Genomic DNA, 21,668 nt, shown 5'->3' with positions numbered 1-21,668 from the left:
GGTTTGGAGGCTTATGCAGAAACGTGGTTTCCAAGGGCTGATGTAAAAAAACAGGTCATGCTGCACGTGTGCATGCGTGTGTGTGTGTGTGTGTGTGTGTGTGTGTGTGAGTGAGAGAGAGAGAGAGAGAGAGAGAGAGAGAGAGAGAGAGAGAGGCAGAGACAGAGAGAGATAGACAATACAAAGCACTGTCCCAGACTAGCAAGGTGCCTTGTCTACATTAGGAGCCTAATAGATGCTTTCTGAATGTTAGACAATTGTTCCTCCCTGGCAACTACTGGTTTATTCTTTCTTCCATCTGCTCAGCGTCTGAGTTCTGCTACATGCAAAGCTCTTAGCCAGGCACTGCTTGGGGGTGGGGCGGGGGGATGTTAAAACCGGGGGAGGCAGTGACTGGGGGTCAGTGTGGGACATGGGGAGCCTTGTCTGAATGGCACGGAAGGGAGCTCCCTCCTGACCACTATGGAGCTGCCTCTGGTTTTGCCCACGATGGATGGAAAGGGACCCTCAGGAGGGAAGGCACGAGGTGGCCCATCACCCTCGCACTGTCACATGGCACAAACGGGCTGAGGGAGAGCTGGCCAGGGGATTAATCAGAGAATGGATCCCAGCCTGTCTCTCAAAAGCTGGGTGACTGTCACTTGTCCCTTCACCTCCCCTGGCTCAGCTTCCTCCTCAGTGAATGGAGGTAACAGCTGCATACCTGGCCAAGTGTCTGCAAAGACACTGCTTGAGCAGAACTTAGCATACGGTGAGCAGGCTAATACCCATTAGTTGTTGCTGCTGTAATACCCCCGGGGGGAAGCCATTAGAGTGAATCCAGCTCAGAGCTGGGAGAAGGGGGCACAGAGGAAAGGGTGTGGGACACACCTCAGGGGACGGGCAGACTCTGAGGACTGCTGCATGCTGTGTGTGGGACAAGAAGGAGGGTAAAAGCTAGGGAGGAGACACATTCGCAAAAAGAAGGACCTCAGAAGGAGGGGGCGGGGGACAGGAGGGTCCTCTCAGCCTCAGACCCGTGGTGTTTGAGGTGCCAACAGAACAGACTCCGTGCACAACCAGAAATCCAGAGCTGGGGTGTAGATGACAAAGGCTGGGCACCCAAGAGGCAGACACAGTGGGAGAAGAGAGGATGAGTTTGGAAGGAAGAGAAGAAATTCAAAGGGAAAGTTCTGAAGGTGCCAGCAGGACTGGGAGGCACCCGGGAGGCCTGGCCTGGGCCACCTAGCATGAGATGGAGGCCTGCCTGGAGGAGGAGGAGGAAGACCGAGGCCCCCGCAGATCGGCAGTGGCCCTCAGGGCACCAGCACACACTGGACCTGCCCCGCCAGCCTCGCTACCTGCCCAGGGCTGCCTGCAGCTCCTCCTCCTTCTTGGCCAGCTGCATCTTGAGCTCAGCGATCTGCGCCTGCAGGTCGGCTATCTGCTCGTGGAAGTCGCTGGCCTCGCCCTCCAGCTTCCTCTTCAGCTTCTCCAGCTCCTGCCGGCTCTTTTCCTCCTTCTTCAGCCGCACTACAACAAAGCCAGGGCCCCTCAGGAGGTGGACACTACCAGAGAGACCCCTGGAGGACGAGCCTTTCTGCTCAGGCATTTCACATGGAGGAAATTCACACTCACACATCCCCCCCACTGGTAACTGTCCCGCTGGCACCACTGTCTTGTGGAAGGAAAGTCAGTCCTGGTGACAAGCACTTTCTGGAATTAACGTGTGTGTTCACTAAGGGTGAGCAGGCAGCTGGATAGGGTTGTCCCCTTCCTGCAATAATCTTCCATTCTCAAATTTCCTGTCTGATATTCCTACTTTTAAAATGTCCATTCAAAACATCACTGGGGGACTTCCCTGGTGGCGTGATGGTTAAGAATCCGCCTGCCAATGCAGGGGACGCGGGTTCGAGCCCTGGTCCGGGAAGATCCCGCATGCCGCTGAGCAACTAAGCCCGTGTGCCACAACTACTGAGCCTGCGCTCTAGAGCCCGCGAGCCACAACTACTGAGCCCACACGCCACAACTACTGAAGCCCGCATGCCTAGAGCCCATGCTCCACAACAAGGGAAGCCACCACAATGAGAAGCCCGTGCACCACAACGAAGAGTAGCCTCCACTCGCCGCAACTAGAGAAAGCCCGCGTGCAGCAACGAAGACCCAATGCAGCCATAAATAAATATATATATAATTTTTTAAAAAACAAAAAAAAATATCACTGGGTAGCCGTTTTACCTTCCAGTTCTGAAATCATAGATTCGTGCTTATTTTTCAGCTTGGTAAGATTCTTGGCTTTTTCTTCCTCTTCTGCAAGATTTGTTGTTAAGTCACTAATCCTCTCTTCAAGGAGTTTTCGCTCCTTTGGGGGGAAAGAAAAAGAAATATCATTCGTTTTTTCCTTTTCTCCAGGGTCTACATTTCACTGTTAGTAATTTCCAGATAAACAGTTGAAAGGAAAGCCCACATTATAACCAAATGCAACCTAGAGTTTTCAACGGGGAAAGAGAAGTTCCTTTACAATAATAATTTCCAAAGATTGACTACTCCTCATCTCAGGCCCCTCCACCCCTCAACTTCATGTCCCAGCCAGGGGGCCCCTCTTTCCTTTCCTACCACAGGCCAGCTCCTCCCAGCCTCAGGGCTCTTGCACAGACGGGACCATCTGCCTGGGATGTGCCTCCACCCCGTCTCCTTCTAACTGCTTCTCGCTATTCAGGTTTCCACTTAAATGTCACTTCCTCCAGGAAGCCTCCCCTGAATCCCACCCCCCATCCCCTAGTGCTCTGGTCTTATAAGATGGTGAACACCTCCTTCAGAGTCCTGATCACAACGGCAATTAACGTTTGCGTGTATGATTATCTACTTGCTGCCTCACTAGGATATAAGCCCTACGAGGACAGGGTCCTCCTCCACTGTGTGTGCCCTGCACCTGACATGGACTGGCTCGCAGTCAGTGCCCAGCTCAAAGGACTAAAGGTAGTCCGCCTCAGTGGGGCTGCTTAGTGGTTACTGACTAGGGTGACCTAGTCATCCTGGTTTACACTGGGACATTTCCGTCTTAGGGGCTGAAAGTCCCGCATCCCAGAAACCCTTCAGTCCCAGGACAGCTGGTTCCCCTATTACCAACTGCAAATGGACGGTGAGAATGTGAGAGGGGCCCCTGAATCCCAGGCACATTGCCCTCCCACCCTTGTATAACTTGGGGGTTCCATCGGTCGTGGTGTTTCTGAGACTTGCTCCGTGGCAGCCCTGGTGCTGGTGGGACCCCATCCATGGCACACCTGCATCCAGACGGCAGTCACAAGGCCGCCACGTCAATGCTGGACGTAACTACTTGCTCAGCCTTCAATACCTTGTCTCTGACTAAAAAGGGAAGGCATCTGGAGTCCTCAGCCCTCACGAGCCTGTCATTTTAACAAAGACGCTCAACCCCACTCACTTTTGACAGTTTATTGTTCTGATCATCCATGACCAGAATATCATCCTCCAGTTTCTTGATCTTGGCCTCAGCCGTGACCTTCTCAAGTTGTAGCTTCTGCCTGGCAGCTTCCTCTTCCTCCAGCTGTTCTTCCAGGTCCTTTGTGGGGGAAGGAAAAGAACCACAGCCTTGCTTAAAACGAAGTCACTCTCCCGGAGCTCTGGGGACTCATGGATACAGAGGCTTAGCCTGATGGCCCCCTGCAGTGCTCTGCCATCTCCTTTCATCACAAAGAAAAGGTTTGGGTAAGCCACTTTTCTTTGTGGAGCCTCAGTCTCCTCCTCTGTAAAATGGGGATAGTAGATACCATGGTGGTTTAAAAATATGTCCATAAATTCTTTGATACTCTTCCCTTCAAGAGGTGGAGCCTAATTCTCCTCCCCTTGAGTGTCAGCTGGACTTAGTGACTTGCTTCTAACAAATAATATCAAGAGGAAGTGATGGAGTGTATAAGTCAGAGATTAGGCTATAAAAGGCTTTGCACCTTCCTCCCTGTTGTCTCTTCATTCACTCCATCTGGGGAAAGCCAGCCGCCACGTTGTGAGGGCACTCAAGCAGCCCTATGGAGAAGCCCACATAGTGAGGAACGGAGGCCTCCTGCCTACAGTCGTGTGAGTGAGCCATGTGCAAGTGAGTCCTCCAGCCCCAGTCCAGCCTTCAGATGCTGCAGCCCAGGCTGACATCCTGAATGCAACCTTGTACGGGGCTCTAAGCCAGAATCACCAGCTAAGCCACTCTCAAGAGTCACGACTGTGTGAGATAAATGTTTGCTATTTCCAAGCTGCTAAGTTTTGGGATGTTTTGGTTCTGCAACAATAGCTTACTGATACAATTACCCCTCATCCAGGGTTGCTATTAGGAAGAAAGGTGTTTGCACATGAAAGGCAGGGCAGTAGAACTGAGCAGGCTTCCAAGGAGACCTGTGTGGGCAGATGGCGGTTTCTCTCCGAGCCTTAGTCTCTTTCTCTGTCCAAAGGGGACATACAACGTCAGATGCACCTCACAGGCCTGCCGTGAGGGTCAACGGATTTCGTACCCACCGAGGGCTGCCCCTGCAGTGCCTTACCAGCATCTGCTGGGCCATCTTCTTCCGTTCTGCCTGCAGCTGCTGGCCCCGGTCTTCCTCCTCCTCCAGGCGGGCCTCCATCTCATGCAGGATCTCCTCCAGCTCCTGCTTCTTGGCTGCCAGCCGGACCCGCATCTCCTCGGCCTCCGCGTACAGCTCCGTCTCTGCCTGCAGCTGCTCCTGAAGCAGGTTCTTCTCCTCAGTCAGCTGCATGCAGAGGGTGGGGAGATGGCCCGTGAGCCCCACAGGAGCAGGCGTCCTGCCCTCCACAGCCCCGGCCAGGCTCCCGGCCCGGTACCTGCGCGTGTTTCTGCCCCAGCTCCTTGAGCTCGCTTTCTGCCTTCTGCTGCCGCTCCTTGGTCTTCTGCAGCTCATCCTCCTTGGCCTGCATCTCCTCCTCCTGCCTCGTCACCTGCAGCAGGGGCTTCACCTGCGCACAGAGGGTCAGCCCGTCACTTGCTTTCGTGGCACAAGGGAAACACTCTCATAATAAATAAATCAGTGGTTCTCAGCAAAGGACAATTTTACTCCACTCTCAGATCCTAACGGGATATTTGGAAATTTCTGGGGACAGTTTCAGCTGTCACAACTGGGGTGGGGAATGCTACTGGCATCTAGTGGATATAGGCCAGGGATGCTGCCCAACATTCTAGAATGCTCAGGACAGCCCCCCCCCCCCCAACACAGAATTATCCATCCCAAGATATCAGCAGTGCTGAGATCGGAAAATCCTAAATTAGAGCAATGGGAAGAGGTGCAAAGTGAAAGGAGAAAGTCTCCCCTCCCCCCATTTAGTCCCATCCTGAGAGAACTGCTGCTGACAAACTGATATGTTTCCCTCCAGAGAGAAAAGGAAAGAAAAATCCCCTACATCCGACCTCCCATTCTCAGCATTGTCCTGCACATGAAAAAAAAAAACACCTGAGATCACGCTGCCCAGTGTTACATGCTGCTTTTTTTTTTTGGCTGCACTGCACGGCTTGTGGGATCTCAGTTCACCCACCAGGGATTGAACCCAGGTGCCTGGCAGTGAAAGCGTGGAGTCCTAACCACTAGACCGCCACGGAATTCCCTACTTGCTGCTTTGATTACTAAAAGCTATAAGATAATTATCACCCCATGCTGTCCCATCAGCTTTACAACTTGACTTTTAGATAACCATCATTTTTAATGGTTGAAAAATATCCCATTGATGGATGAGCTGGTGTGAGTCAGTCTGCCAGGGCTGGGCACGGAAATTTTGCTCTTGAAAATGAATGCCCTTCATTCTTGATTTTCTTTATTTCAGATGGTTTTCTGAGAAGAGTTTTCTAGAAGTTGGGTCAGTGGGGATGAACATTTCCAAAAGCAGCTTCCCCTCACTGCTCTTCACCAAGCTGACTCCTAACTCCTGTGTTCAAGCCCTGACTGGGACTAGGGGAGCCCCTGTCAGACACACTGTGGCTTCCTTCCTGCGATGACCCCAGTCTGCCATGGGCATTGGTTCCTGTGCTGACCCCGTCTGCTTCCCCACTTGACTAGAATATTCATGAGGCCAGGACACCCCTAGCACCTTGCATGTGTCTGGTGCACAGTAGTTCCTCAATACATACTTGCTCAGTGCCCATTTACACACTCAAGGGCACCAAAGAGAAAGCCATGTCTGTCCCTACAGAGCAAGTCTTTGCACGACTGGCTCATGACAGCCAGCGATGCTGCAAGACCAAGTTGTACCCAGAGAAACAAACAATGGATATACACAGCAAGCTGGATGGAGGGATCTCCAGGGAATGATGCTTCGTGACAAAAGCCCATCTCAAAAGGTGACATACTGAAGGACCCCGTTTATATAACATCCTTGAGATGACAAAATTATAGAAATGGAGAACAGATTCGTGCTTGCTGGGGCTATGGAGGGAAGTGGGTAGGGCTCTAAAGGCGCAACAGGTGATCCTCGCGGTGACTGAAAGGCTCTGCATCTGGGTTAAGGTCATGGCTGTAACCCATGTGCCAAAGAGGGGGCCTTTCTCAGGCCCGGAGAATCGCCAAAGGGCAAGGTTTGGTTTCGAGCCCTCAGTTGCACACCTGCTGTCAATCACCTCCAGTTCCACATGGACAGCGTCCAAGTGAAGACCAAGGACTGGGAGGGGGGTGGGGAGTGGGAGAAGGAGGCACTCACTTTGGTGAAGAGCCGCCACCACTGCCAGTTCCGCAGCTTGAGGTAGGCAGCGCAGTTCCTCTGAATCACCTTCATGGCCGTCAGCTGCTGCTGCCTCTTGGCAAAAGCCCTGGGGAGAGGGAAGGGGAGCTGTGAGAAGACCTGCTTGGCTCCACACACACCTCACTGTGTTGTCACGGCATCCCACCCTGCGGCATCCCGAAGGCAGGGTGCTTCTCTTTGGCTTGTGATTTAGTGACTTGTACAAGGACGTCCCCCATTCTCTCCAGCCCAGATTCTCCAGGAAGCTCTGAGCATCAGCAAAAGTATACCATCTGGAGACCAGAGCCTTTCTCAGTGGACAAGGAAGACCCAAGGCCCACAAAATGCCCTGGATTCAGATCTGTGGTCCTGACAACACCTAGGAAACTGATCTATGCTACACCATTCCTAAGGGGTGTCCTACACCCTCAGCTGTGCCACATCTTCCCCAAAGCTGAGTGTCTGACAAACCTATCCTTTCCTCAGATAATTTAAAATCCCACACCTGACACAGAACCAGCACTCTTCCTACTTAAGGGCTACTGGGTTTGAGAAACCACAGAACAGTGAGCACCATCCTCTCGCCTCTGTGTGGCTGCCATTGCGGCTGCCATCTTGGATGTGGGTGAATTTGAAGAATAAAATTGCCCCAGTTAGTCTGGAGGTGGGAGGGGTGGCAACAGAGAATTTAGTTATGAAAGTTAACAGTTTAGGTCTGTCCCTGGACCAAGAGCTCCCCAGATCTGGCCTTGACCATTCTGGGTCTACTTGACAATGAATCAGCTTGACACAGTCAGGGCTCTGCAGATGAGTGCATGGTCTGTACCTCCTGAAGACATATGCCCTGGACAAGAGCTACTCTGCCAGCCCCTGTGTCCTGTTTGGGGTGTGAGTTTCATGGAGGAACTGCAGCCCTCACCCAGCCCCCAGGATTCCCAAAACAGGGGGCATCAGGCCTTCTAAGACTTTGCCTTATGAGTCCCACTTGGACATAGGGGTATAGACACAAATACTCTTTCCTCAGACACTTTATCATATTCTCACATTTCTGAAATGATAGCCAGCCACTGTTCTCAACCCTTTTCATGTAGTATTTCATTGACCCCTCATTAAAAGAAGTTTATGAGGCAGGAATGATTATGTTCATTTTCCTGAGGCTCAGAGGTAGAGTAACCTTCCCAAGGTTCTTCAGCAAATAAGTAGGGGAGCCAGGGTGAGAACCCACGTCTAACTCTCCAGAGCCCATGGTCTTAACTCCTTCCTGCCCTGCCCTTATAACTAGTGCATATATTTAAAGTGGTAGCATTTCTCTCCCCCAAGAAAAGGCTGCCATTCAATCAATGATGCATCTTAGAGCAGTGGCCTCTTAGAATCAGAAAATCAGAACATGAGGCCAGAAAGCCCCCGAAATTTTGTATTTCTGGTCTGTGTTTGCAGGGAGGCGATAGCGCGTGGGTCTTTACTTTCTGGCCAGGTAGCCGCGACACATCGCCTGGAAAGCCATGATGACGTCGGTGATCTTTAAGTCCCGCTCCTCTTCTAGGTGGGCCAGGACGCCAGTTCGGAAGAAGATTTTGCTCTGCCCAATCCTGTACAAGTTGGGGTCGAGTTCTAGGGCTTTGATCTGCAGAAGGAAGGAGGATGAGAGTTCCCGTTCTCGGCTATGCCACTTGGCCAGGGGTTAAGTGTGTTTAAGGAGGGTCCCACCCGGAGCAGCTGCGGGAAGTACCGCCAGAGGCCGGGAGGTCTGCAGTTGGATATTTGGGGTGGGGCTGGGGCTGGGCTCACCATCAGAATGCAGGCCTGCTTCCCATCCATGAAGCCTTTGGGAATGGCGTTTGCGGCCAGGATCTCATAGCTTGAGACATAGGGCAGGAGTCACCAACCGAGTGAATCTCTGTCGTCCGTCTGTCCCTCCACCCAGCCTGCTCACCCCCGTCCCACCCGCTGCCCCACCCATGCCCGGCCCCGGTGGGCTCACCGTTGGCGGAACTCCTGGAAGACGATCCTGTTAGGGAATCCCTGGCGGCAGATTCGGATGCCTTCCAAGACCCCGTTGCACCGCAGCTGCTCCAGCACCAGAAAGGCGTCCAGCTTTCCGGACTGCAAAGACGCAAAGGGCAGTGGGCTGCCGGGGCCACGGGAAGTAGCAAGCCCCAAATCTCAGGCCTGGTGACCCACCTCGCCAGGCCATGGGGGATCACGGGGCACCAGGTGAGAGCTCAGCTGAGGGCTCTGGTGCCACCTCTCGTACTTGGTGGCACTAGCATCACCTGGGGCTTCCTCCTCATCACTTCTCCCTCCCTCATTTCCTGTCCATCACCAGTTCTATGACTCCTACCTCCCAAATATCTCCCCATCTACACACTTCTCTCCACTACCATTGTCACTGCCATCTACTCACCCCCATCTTCTCCTGTCCCAATGATCACAACAGCTTCATACTATCTTCCCACCCTGTCCTGACTCTCTTATCCCCTTATTTGGTTTCTAAAATGTGAATCTGATCATGACATACCCCTGCTTTTAAAAGCCCCTGATGGCATCCTACAGAAGGAAGGCCAAGCTCTGGTCCACCCACAGGAACTCCACAATCTAGCACCACCCACAGTTCCAGCCTCAGCTCTTCCCAATCCCTTCCTCACACCGTCACACGTCAACACAAAATGACCCACCTAGCGTTTCCTTGCCCAGACCCTTCATTTCTCACCTCCACGCTTTTGCTTATTCTGGTCCCTCTGCCTAGGGTGCCCTTCCCACGCTGCTCTCAGCATCACCAACTTCCCATTCTCTAAGAAGCTTTCTCGGAGCCCCCAGTCTCAAGTGGGAGCCCCAGCTCTTTGGTGTCCTCATAATTTACCCAGATAACATCATGGGTGTCAGCTGTCTACCTCTCCCACAACCTCAGCAATACTGACATCTTGGGCTGGATAATCCTCTGTGGTGGGGGACTGCCCTGCACACTGAAGGACGTTTAGCAGCATCCCCGGCTTCTATGCACTGGATGCCAGTAACTGCCCCCTCCCCGTTAAAAATGTCTCCGGACGTGGCCAAATCTCCCCTGCGGCGGAGGGAGGGCACACAATTGCCCCCAGCTAAAGCACCCCTGCCCTAGATTATAAGAAACCTGCAGGCAAGCACAATAATTCATCCAGCACCGTATCCCCAGCTCCTGGCACAAGTGGAGCTCAGTAATTATTAGCTGGAATAATGGACGAATGAGTGATCTGATACCCTGTGCAGCCACTCCAGGGCTCAAGGTCCCCGGGTGCATTCTCCTTTCCTCCCTTGCCTTCTTTCGCCTCCAGGCTGGGAAATGAGCGCCTCTTACCCATGTCAGATGGAGCCCTCGGGGTGGTGGGGTGGTGGTCAAGCTTTCCTCCAGCGCTTGTACCCTGGTCTGCCTTCCCTTTCCCCACAGACCCTGATGATGTCCCGGGGGGACCTTCTGACCCCCCAGGAGCCGGGTGGTAGCCTCACCCTCTTCTCATGGTTGGGGATGATGCAGCGCACGAAGTTGGGGGTGGTATTGCGCAGCGTGGTCATCAGCTTCCCCAGCTGCTCCTTGTAGAGCTGCCCCACAGTGCGGAACATGCCCTTCTTGGTCTTGGAGGCGCTGGGCAGCGAGCTCTCCGTCATCTTGGCCATCTGGTCCAGGCCCACGATGCGGTCCACTGTGGGCACATGAAGGGTGATGTCGGCCCACCCAGGGAACCTGAACCTCCACAGCAGGCCAGGGGACCAGCCTGGAAGGTTGAGACCTCAGGTCCCCTGCTCCCTTGTGGGCACCATTCCCCATTCTTTCCTCTGCCAGCCAACATCTTCCCTCTAGAGGCAAGTAAATGGAGGCATAGGGGCCTTTGCTTTCCAAGTACTATATTATCTATTTCTGAGACCCCGAGAGCTCCTAAGTGACAGAAAGAACAAATTCTCTCTGACATTGTCACAGAGACGTGGGAGTAAATCCTGCTTTTGCCACTGCCTTGGCCTAGCGTCATTTTGTGCCTCAGTTTCTCCTTCTATGAAATGGAGTTGATGACAGCATCTACCTCCCAGGGCAGGAATAAGCGAATAAGGCATGTGAAGTGCTTACTTCCCTGCCTGCCTTCAATCCTTCATCCACCAACAAATATTTATTGAGAGCCTACTGTGTGTCAGGCCCTGGGCATACAGACGTGAACAAAACACAGACCCTGTGTCCCCCTGACCCCAGCTCATATCCTATGGATATTTTAATGGAAGGAGAAGACAATGATCACACATGTAGGTATATAATATTTTGGGTGGTGAAGGTGTGCTTAGAAAGATAAAGCAGGGTTAAGGTGGGTTGGGAGTGATGGGGGTGATCTCTTAGCATGATGGGGGTGTCTCTCTGATAAACTGATATTTTTGAGTAGAGACCAGAAAGTAGTCAGGCAGATATCAAGAGAAGGAATATTCTGGGTAGAAGGCATAGCAAACACTCCAACATAGGAATCTGGCACTTTGGTAAGGGCTCAACAAAGCAACAAAGAGTGGGTGGTGGTATTATTATCATTATTATTACTATCATCACCACCAAGACTCTTTTTCTTTCAGAACGGAATGAGAGACTCCTACTGGCCCAGCAGGTACTGCACATACCAAGCCCAATCCTGGCATTGCTATAAATTTCCCTCAAAGCACAGCTTTTGCTGTATCCCACAAATTTTAATAAGTAGTGTTTTCATTTTCATTTGGTTCAACATTTTAAAATTTCCCTTGAGAAAATTAACAAATGACAACACACTTCTAAATAACACATGCGTCAAAGAAATTTGTTCTTTGACCTGTTGTATTATTTAGAAGTGTGTTGTTTAACCTCCACATATTTTCAGATTTTTCAGTTATCTTTCTTTTTTTTTTTTTTTGCGGTACGCGGGCCTCTCACTGTTGTGGCCTCTCCCGTTGTGGAGCACGGGCTCTGGACACGCAGGCTTAGCGGCCATGGCTCACGGGCCCAGCCGCTCCGTGGCATGTGGGATCCTCCCATACTGGGGCATGAACCCATGTCTCCTGCATCGGCAGGCGGACTCTCAACCACTGCGCCACCAGGGAAGCCCTCTTTCTGTTATTTCTAGTTCAATTCCACTGTGGTCTAAGAGCAGACATTATATGATTTCTATTCTTTTCAATTTGTTAAGGTGTGTTTTAGGGTCCAGAGTGTGGTCCATCTTGGTGAATGTTCCAAGTGAGCTTGAGAAGAACACGTGTTCTGCTGTTGGACAACACAGACTACAGGTATAGTCAATTATATCCAGTTGGTTGATGGTGTTGTGGGGTTCAACCCCACTGGCATTAGACCCCACCATTTCTGCTCCTTGTGCTCAACTAGGCTTCACGTAATAATGTCTTTGTTTGTCTGCCTCTCCCACAAGACTGTGGCTCCTTGAAGGAAGGACTTGCTGAGTTCATCATGAGTCCTAGGTGTGAGGTATGACCCAGGTTGAGATGCTGTTACCCCATCCCAGGGCCTTGACACCCAGGAAATGTTGGCAGAACTGAACCCCATGCCTAAAGCAAGGGCAGCCAGTCCTGTAGGCCCTAGGCCCACAGGCTGTGTGTCAAGAGTGAAATCTGCTGTGGGCACCGAGGTCCAGGAACGAAAGCAGTAAAGCCCACCACCCCTAGTAGTCATTGCAGCAGCCGATATATACTAAGTCCCTACTACGGGCCAGCAGATGCTAAGTACTTCACCTGGATTATCCATTCTCTAATTCTTAAAGGGAACCGAAGTGTGGTCCCCAAACCAGCAGCATCAGCACCACCCAGGAACTTGTTAGAAATGCAAATTCTCAGGCCCCATCCCTGTGAGGAGGCCCAGCGATCGTCTGAGTTTTAACAAGCCTTCCAGGAGATCCTGATGCATGGTCAAGCTTGGCCCCACTGATCTCATTTCACCCTCACAATAATCTTAGGGGAGGTAGGGGATTTTTTTTTTTTTCTGGCTTTAGCAATGAGGACAGGGAAGCTTAAGGAAGTCAAGTGACTTGTCCAAGATCACACAGCTGGTACATGGCAGAGAAGAGAATTCAGTTAAGCCTTTCTGACTCCAGAGGGGCCTTCTGACCCAACATGCCTTCTAGGATACTTCCTCCATCAGTGCCTGAGCCCTGACTCAGGACCTTCTCCCTGGGGTCCAGGCGTGGGGTTGAGGGCCTCAGGAATTTGTTGAATGTGTCAATCAGACATCATTAGCACCTGCCAACACTGCCCTCTCCCCCACCGCACAAAGGCCCGCCCCTCCTGGGAGCAGGTGTGGGAATCAGGGGCAGCTGGAAGGGGCTGGAGGGAGTTCAGTCCTCCTGCTTCAGCAGGCAGGGCCTTACCGTCCTTCCACAGGTCGGCCACAAACTTGTCCGAGGAGGCATTGAGGAGGGAAGTCACATTGTCATTCAGCGGGTCCATATTCTTGGTCAGCCAGGCGTTTGCATTGTAGTCCACCTGCCAAGGACCACCCCACCGGTCAGGTGCTCCTGCTTCAGTTATGAACTAAGGGCAGGGCTCCAGTCCTCCTGTTTCCCTCCCGGATCTTCCGAGGTCAGAGAGGAAACATTAGTGGTTGCCATGATGGGAATCCACAAACATCAATGAAGAGACCAATAGGTCAGAACTTTAAAGGGCTCTGCGCACAGTAGGGCATCAGCCATGGTAGCCTTTGCTAGGAAGGCCTCGTCTCTATCCTTGCCTTCTCCTAGTAAGCCTCCTCTGGCAGCCTCCCTTTTCCAGAGCCCAGCACGATGCCTGTGATGTCCAAAAGGTGTGGAGCTTTGCTGGTGGTGAATACCCTCCCCTCACACCCAAAGTTCCCCTCTCATCCAGTGAAGGCTTGACAACAATCTGGTTTTTAAATTATATTTGGGGACCTCTTTTTAATTTTATTATTTTGACTATGAAATGGAAAGGACCTCATAAAATAGCTCTGGTGGGCTCTTACAGGATGTGGGTTTTAACTGCGATGGCCAGGCCTGAGCTAAACTGTGCGCCAATAAAACTTTATTTACAAAAATAGGCTGTGGGCTGGGTTTGGCACCTGGGCTGTAGTTCGCCAATCCCTGGTTTAGGGCATTGCTTGTCCCCAGTGAAGATACTGGGGAGTCAATAAAATACTCTTAAGATTCTTCAAGTCAGACTGAGCTCTGTCTTTTCTACATTATCCAGGACCCTCAGGAGCCATAGGGAAAGGTCCTGTACATCAAGAGCTATGACATGATGGCAGTGATGACAGAGGCGGAGGAGGAGGAAGGAGGAAGAAGGAAGAAGAAGACAGCCATCGCAGATTTCCCTGGGTGGCACAGGCTGGCAATGGCAAACCCAAGGGCATGATAAAGGAGATTCCTGTTGGACTCAAAAGTGGGTTTATTGGTCACCCCATTCTAGTTGGCCCTTCCTGTTGGGTTTAACTTGTAGCAGGAAGGATTTAGAGTCTATACAAGAAAGAATTGCCTGGCCACCGAGGTTGGAGTATATTAGAGAGGCTAATATAATAGCTGTATACAGTAGCCTCTCTAATATATTATATTATATATCTCATATATGTATATAATATACAACATATATATTAGCCTCTCCACTACATCATATATTCTATATCTCTAATATACATGTATTATATATACCTTAGCCTTTCTATTATATGTTATATCTCTATATCTTGTCCCTTACTGATGCTTAGACAAATCATGTATAAGACTTGGTTGGGATTTGATTTATACCAGATGTCTTTGGGTTCTGCCATTCACAAGTTGCTCCTACTCTGAGCATCCTGCCTGGGTCCCCTGGGACAGAGAGACCCCTGGGACATTCAGCTGGTACCTTCCCGGCATAGTGGATGATAGAGAATTCAGTTTTGTCCTTGAGTTGCTTGGGCTTCTGAAACTTGGGGTGGTTGCCCTGCTCCGAGCACAACTTCTCCACAAAGGACTTGTCTGTGGCTTTGGGGAACCAGCACTCCTCGTCCAGCAGGGCCAGCACACCTGGAGGGTTGTTCTGTGGAAGACAAGCAGGGCAGACCATAGCAAGGATGCCCAAACCTCAGGCTTGCCAGGAAGAGCTGGTCACCCAAACACATGCATAGGCTCCATTACTGTATCTACCTACATATAAAGGTGGATTTATGCCCTTGACCCCAGCTCCCCCAATCTATCCTCAAAGAATGATGTGCCCAGTGGACCAGCACTAGGGAAGGGCCAGCCCCAACAGAACATGCTTGCTGCTGCCCCCTCATGGGCAGTACACACACAACATCACAAAGAGTTCTAGCAAAGGAATGCATTCCTTTACGTATAAATTCACCTAAGGGTTCCTTTGAGTAAAGTGCTTCTCTGTGGCTGAGACACTTTAAACTAAGGTGTCAGGAGCACCACCAGATCTGCACATGCCATTTGCTCTGCTGGAATGGCCTTCACTTTTTGGACTCAGATCAGAGAAGCCTTTCCTGACTATTCTGTCCAAAGCAGGCACTCCTAAACCACTCTCCGCGTTGGCCTTATCAGGGGTTTTAGTTGCTTCTTTTGTTTGGTTTCATTTTCCGCTCTTCCAGGAGGGCAGGGACTGCATCCATCTCATTCATTGTTACATCCCCAGCCCCTAAAGAGAAGGCCCAGCACATAGTAGGTGCTCAGTAAATGGTCATTCAATAATTATTTCTTGTGTACCTATTATGTGCGTGGTTCTAGGAGTTTGGGATGGGTCAGTGAAAAAAACCAAGATCCTTGCCTTTGGGAATGAATGACTGGGAGAGATGGGAAGGGGAGGGATGGGCATGGTGGGGAGGGGAAGAATAAATAAAGAAATACCGTTGATATGAAAATGTGAGTCAAGGGACAATGTGACTTAGTTCACAGAGATTCAGTTTACAGGCTTTTGGGACTCAGTGATGGGGGAAGCCGTGCCCCATGGACAGTGTGCAGGGTCCGCGTGCCGGCTGCGTGCGAGTGTGAGGTGGGACCCTACCGGCCTCTCGATGAGCTCAATGCATGGCTGCAGGTCCAGCCCGAAGTCGATGAAGTTCCATTCGATGCCCTCGCGCTGGTACTCCTCCTGCTCCAGGATGAACATGGTGTGGTTGAAGAGCTGCTGCAGCTTCTCGTTGGTGTAGTTGATGCACAGCTGCTCGAACGAGTTCACCTGAGCACATGACACCAGGGGAGGCCCCGTGAGCATCACGGTACAAGTCAGAGGACTTGGGGCCCTGGAGAAGCTCCGTGCTGGAGAAAGCCCCACGCCGGACACACTTTCCACAAGCCTGCTGTGCCATTTTAGCACCCAGAGAGGTCTCAGGCCCCAATGAAGGCTGCCCAGGGTTCATGAGGGCTGGCAAAAGTTACTTATTCTCATGTCACATGGTTTTACGGACACACGTGGTTTTAACGATGCTTATCTCCATCTGCACAATGGTTTATGGATAGAATAACCGTGTAAGATATTTCATCACCCCATTTTGCAGATGTGGAAACTGAGGCTCAGAGAGGGAGTAATTCCATAGTAGATATGTTCTGGAATATCTGTCAATCTCAACATCTTCCCTTTCACTGAGAACTTCCCTCCAACCCATGGGAGTGGGATCCAGGAGGCATGTTACATTCCATGAAGTACTGAAAGACCCGAAAAACAGTGCTTGGCTCTGAGGTGACATGTGGTCCAACTCAGGTAGGAGTCAATGAGACTCAATTCCAAGACTTTGGGTGGAACTGTTGGAAAGAATTGGAACTGGTTGGAACTGAGAGGCAGTCTGGAGCGGTGGCAGCCATCTTGCCACCATGAGGGGAGAGCCTGCTTGAGGATAGAGCCAAGGTGGAGGATGGCGGAGAGAGGGAGATGGCAGGAGTTCAGGTCCTGCCTGTTGGATCCAGCTGTACCTCTGGCCTCAGTTTCAGAAACCAATACATTCCCCATTGGATTTCTGTCTCTTACACCCTCAAGGATTTAACCTTAACTAGACAGTCTCCCACCCTATAGTAGCCACCTGCCTTTCTCCAAAATAGTGATTTCTCCAAGTGGAAGCTAATTTCCAGAGAACCGAGACCATGTCTGTCATGAGCCTGCCAAGCTGTACCTCAAAGATCTCAAATCCAGCGATGTCCAGGATCCCCAGGAACGAAGCCCCTTGCCGGTGAGTCTTGTCCAGGGCTTTGTTCACGCGGGAGAGTATCCAGCGGAAAAGGCGCTCATAAGTGGCCTTGGCCAGAGCCTCTATTGCAAAGTCTGCCTACAGGGGGGCGAGAGGACATGGTTACTCCCAATGGGCTGTGTTTTCACATGGGCCTGGCTGGTGGCCCTGGATTTTTATTTTCCCTCTACCTATAATCAGTCCTTAAAAAATAAACAAAGAAAAGGAAACTATACCATCTCTACAACCAGCAATGAGGGACGGAGTGGTCAGACCTAGGAATGACAATGTGAATAATAATCACTTCCTGTCAGAGGGACCTGGAACAAAGTGGAGTCTGCTCCATCCCAGTGATCATTTAGAGGCGGTCAGTCCTGCCTCTAGAAAGGGTATACAGTCATTTCCAAAACTTAGTTCGGACCTCGTACCTTCAATTAAGAGCTCAAGATGAGGTCAGGAGTGAGGAACTCTGCTGTTCTTATGCAGTCAGTGTTGTATCTTCAAAACCTGACATAGGACTTTGATTATTCTAGTATTGGATAGATGAGGGATACAAAGATGGATGGGTGGATGGATGGATGTGAAACCAAGTCCCCCTAAAACCGAGTTCCTCTGCCGAGTTTATGATTAATCTCTCTATCCAAAATTTTATTCCCTTTCTCGTACTGTACCTGTTCCACTCAGGATTGGAGCGGGGATGGGGGCCAAAACTGAGCAGGACCCTGTGGGGCCTTGACAGGTACAAAAGCCCCTCCATGTCCCCTGTTTCTTGTTTGTAGAAAAAGGGCTCCTAAGCCTTCCCTGATTTCCAAAGAGCAGATTCAAGGAGTTACTAATTAGGGAAGTGAGGGAATGCAGAAACAAAGGAAAAGCCATCAAGAAACAATAGTGCAGGGATAAAACAGAGTCCTAGTTCCTCCTCAAGGAATACACATAACAATCTGAATGTGATACAGTCTTTGAGTTGTTCTGCAGGAACTAAGACCCCCACCCAGGTGGAGGATGGTGACTACATACACAAGTGCATAGAACCCAGACTGGTTGGAAGCAGAATGTCGACGATTAAGATTCCTGGAACACCACCCTGTTACCTCACCACAAACCAATCTGAAGAAAGTCACGCCCCCTGCAACCCTGACCCCAAATGTTGCCTTTAAAAGCCCTTCCCTGGTGGCGCAGTGGTTAAGAGTCCACCTGCCGATGCAGGGGACACAGGTTCGTGCCCCAGTCCGGGAAGATCCCACATGCCGTGGAGCGGCTGGGCCCGTGAGCCATGGCCGCTGAGCCTGCGCGTCCGGAGCCTGTGCTCCGCAACGGGAGAGGCCACAACAGTGAGAGGCCCACGTACCGCAGAAAGAAAAAAAACAAAAACAAAAACAATAAAAGCCCTTCCCTGACAGCCACCAGGGAGTTCAGGTCTTTTGAGCATGAGCCACCCATTCTCCTCATTGGGCACCTGCAATAAACTCTGTACTTTCCTTCACCACAACTCAGTGTCAGCAAATTGGCTTTGCTGTGTGGCTGGTGAGTGGACCCAAGTTTGGTTAGGTAACAGATGAATGGATGGATGGACAAATGGATGGGTGGGTGGATGGATGGATGGCTAGAGGGCTGGATGGATGGAAGATTCTGCAGGAATAAATGACAAGTGCAGGAAGAAATGGCAAAGGCATCATTTACCTGTTCTTTTGTCTGAGCTTTCTGTACCACGTCCCGCCCGACTTTGATACGTGGGGTCAGGATGGATCTGGTGAAATCTGTCACATTAATTCCCATGAGGTGGCAAACTTTCTGAGCAGCTGGATGGAGAAAAGAAGCATATTAAGTGTATCACAAAAGTGCAGGCTTGGAAAGAAGGCACATAACATGGGATATTTGTGATCTGTGAATACACTGGTTTTTCCTTGGTGAGACGGAGCATGATAGTGAACATAGCATGAAAGAGTCCTAAAAACTGCTGTCATTCGTGACCTCACCCCCAGTGTTTGGCTAAAAGAGGCAATGATGGGGCTGGGTTGGAGGTGGGCCCCAATTGGGGGCTTAGGGTCAGAACTAGGTTCAAATCCTTGCTCCTTTCCCACTTCCTAGCCATGTGATTTTGGAAAATCTACTTAGCTTCCCAGGCTCTTGCTTACAAAAAGGATCAGCTGTTTGGTACCTTGTTAGGTTGTCAATGGGATTAAATGAGGTAGGTATGAACATGACATATAGTTAAATTCAATAAGCATTTGTTCCACCATTCCAAGATATATGTTGCAGCGTATGTAGTGGAAAAAATATTGGAAACAACTTAAATGTCTATTCATAAGGGAGCAAACAAATATATCACAGTATTTTCATAAGATGGAATACCAAATAGCAGTTAAAGCAATGACCTGGCTTTTTCTTTCTCTCTAGACCAGTGGTTCTCAGCTGGGAATGATTTTGCTCCCATGGGACATTGGCAATATCTGGAGACATTTTTGGTTGTCACACTAGGGGATGCTACTGTTAGGAAACCCTGATCTAGACAGTTGTGAGTACAGAGTGAAAAAAAAAAAGTTGCAGAATGATGCCTACAGAGTGATATCATTCATGTAAATTAAAAACACACTCACAAAGCAACACTGTATACTGTTCAGATACATGTGTGTGAAATTATAAACATAAAACCAGAAGGGTATGTGGTACAGTACAATTGTGGTTGCCAGGATGTTCAGGGACTCAGTTGGGAGAATAAGAGATGTCAGTCTTCTCTATACTGTGTTTTGCTTCATTCTAAAGACAAAGACGTATTTGAAAATATTCACAAATGTCAATTCTGAATGGTGAACATGTGGGTTCTTGCTGTATTCATGTAGTTCTGCATAAAAACTTTTTCTCCAAAAAAAAAAAAGTCCACTAGCTGCTTCCTTAACGTGAAGACTAGTGATACACGATAGTTTGGATGTGTGAGGTGGACGGTAAATAGTGTAGTTTTAGGATTTTTCACCATCTCTTTTTAAGGGTGCTCTTTTGGTTTCTCTTTCCCTGAGGGTCTCTCCTCAGAGCGAGGATTCCTTTAACTTGCTATATCTGGGAGTGTAACACATAAGAAACAACTGGCAGTCAAACTGGGAGCTTGGAAAAGCAACCCAATATACAGCCTGAGACGGCGATGTGAGGCCACAGGTGAGCACGTTGGGAACCTATGTCAGTCTTTTGCATCAGCTGCCAACAAGCATGGTGGTAGCCAGGCCATCTTTTCAAAACACGAAACACTGCTTATTTGCAGGTAGGGCTGTCAAGATTTAGGAAAAATATATAGGAAGCCCAGTGAAACTTGAATTTCAGATAAACAATGAACACTTTTTAGTATAATTATGTCCCCAATATTGCCTAGAACATACTTACTATCAAAAGTGTTTATCTGAAATTCAAATTTCACTGGGCATCCTTTATTTTATCCAACAATCCCAACTGCAGGGAAACGTGAGGTCTGTCTCCCCAACAAGACCATATATGCCATAAGAAATGGGGTGGTCCCTGTCTCATTTCCTGCTGTATCCCAGTGTCCGGCATATAGCAGGTGCTTAAAAATATTTGTTTAATAAAACAAATGAGTGTGGGGTTTTTAGAAGAGGCACTCCCTAAGGATCCTGTCTGATCCAAAACTTAGTTTTTCCCCCCACTCTCTGACTCAAGAACTTTCCACGTAGGATCTTAAGCAGTGAAAAGTTTGAAAAAAGAGAGAATTAAGTGATAATAATCTAGTCTGGTTCTTGTTAAGGCCCCAGATAACCTCATCCAGAAAAATAACCAAAGACAATGTGACCTTCCCTCCCATCACCAAAGTCATCAGTTATTATGAAAAAGCGGCAAGCACCTGTGTTATCCGGCATGGACGCCTGGTCTGTGTTTCTTTCCTTCTTGAAGACAATATTCCCAAGTTGCAGGACGGATGACACCACCTTCAATATGGCTGAAGTGAGGAGAGAAGTACAGATAAGACACAAGTGCCAATACCAAGGTTTGGAGTCTAAAGGTCATTGAAGACCCAGAGCCAGCCTACGTCTTTCCCCTAAAAAGACTCAGTTCTGAGCTTTTAGGAGAAAGCCAAAGCACCCCAATTCCCTGCTAAGAGGGGAGAAAACCTGGCTGGGAGGAGCAGAATATTTTTGGATGGTTGCTAAAAACCGTGCCCTACAGTGGAATACTATGCAGCAGGGGATGGCAATCTATAGCCAGTGGACCAAATCCGGCCCAGTGCCTGCCATTGTAAATAAAGTTTTATTGGAACCCAGCCACACTCATTCACTTACATATTGTCTATAGCGGTTTGCATGCTTAATGGCAGAGTTCAACCGTTGCCATGGAGATCGTATGGCCCACCAAGGCTAAAATACTTACCCTCTGCCCTTTACAGAAAATGTTTGTCAACCCCTTCTATACAGCAAGGAGACTGAATGATTTATGACTACAAACAACAAAATTGCTGTATTATCTCACAAATACTAATGCTGAACAAAGGACTCCAAATGTAAACAAGAACATATCATATAAGTCCCATTTACAGAACGTTCAAGAACGGGCAAAACTATGCTGTTAGAAGTTAGCATGGTGGTCATCCTTGACTGGGGGAAGCTACTAGAAGGAACAAGATGGAGCTTCATGGGGTCTGGTGGTATTCATGTTCTCTTAGTTATAACAGGTACTAGTTACACAGGTGTGTTCAGACACATGGGAAGGGATGGAAGATGGATGGATGGAAGATGAATTGATGGATGGATGAAAGGAAGGAAAACGGATGATAGATGGATCAATGAATGGATAGATAATAGATGGATCAATCAATGGATTGATGAATAGATAGATG

General features: G+C 49.7%; 1 protein-coding gene across 3 annotated transcripts in view; it reads right to left on the bottom strand.

The window, feature by feature from the left end:
• MYH11 (myosin heavy chain 11) overlaps positions 1-21,668 on the bottom strand; it is a 127,950-nt gene that overhangs the window by 21,493 nt on the left and 84,789 nt on the right. For all 3 annotated transcript variants that reach the window (XM_027117292.1, XM_027117294.1, XM_027117293.1), the window contains exons 10-25: positions 20,679-20,774; positions 18,515-18,633; positions 16,781-16,933; positions 15,679-15,852; positions 14,539-14,712; positions 13,053-13,167; positions 10,186-10,379; positions 8,687-8,808; positions 8,494-8,563; positions 8,169-8,329; positions 6,685-6,793; positions 4,825-4,956; positions 4,527-4,733; positions 3,422-3,559; positions 2,218-2,341; positions 1,341-1,512 (exon numbers count right to left, since the gene is read on the bottom strand). In XM_027117292.1, the coding sequence (XP_026973093.1) occupies positions 1,341-1,512; positions 2,218-2,341; positions 3,422-3,559; positions 4,527-4,733; positions 4,825-4,956; positions 6,685-6,793; positions 8,169-8,329; positions 8,494-8,563; positions 8,687-8,808; positions 10,186-10,379; positions 13,053-13,167; positions 14,539-14,712; positions 15,679-15,852; positions 16,781-16,933; positions 18,515-18,633; positions 20,679-20,774 (2,260 nt within the window). The remainder of the gene's footprint in view (positions 1-1,340; positions 1,513-2,217; positions 2,342-3,421; positions 3,560-4,526; positions 4,734-4,824; positions 4,957-6,684; positions 6,794-8,168; positions 8,330-8,493; positions 8,564-8,686; positions 8,809-10,185; positions 10,380-13,052; positions 13,168-14,538; positions 14,713-15,678; positions 15,853-16,780; positions 16,934-18,514; positions 18,634-20,678; positions 20,775-21,668) is intronic.

The sequence above is a fragment of the Aethalodelphis obliquidens genome, unplaced genomic scaffold (genome assembly GCF_003676395.1).
Source record: "Aethalodelphis obliquidens isolate GAN/ISIS:26980383/991018 unplaced genomic scaffold, ASM367639v1 scaffold18, whole genome shotgun sequence".
NCBI lineage: Eukaryota > Metazoa > Chordata > Mammalia > Artiodactyla > Delphinidae > Aethalodelphis > Aethalodelphis obliquidens.
This window is presented reverse-complemented; position numbering and strand designations above follow the sequence as displayed.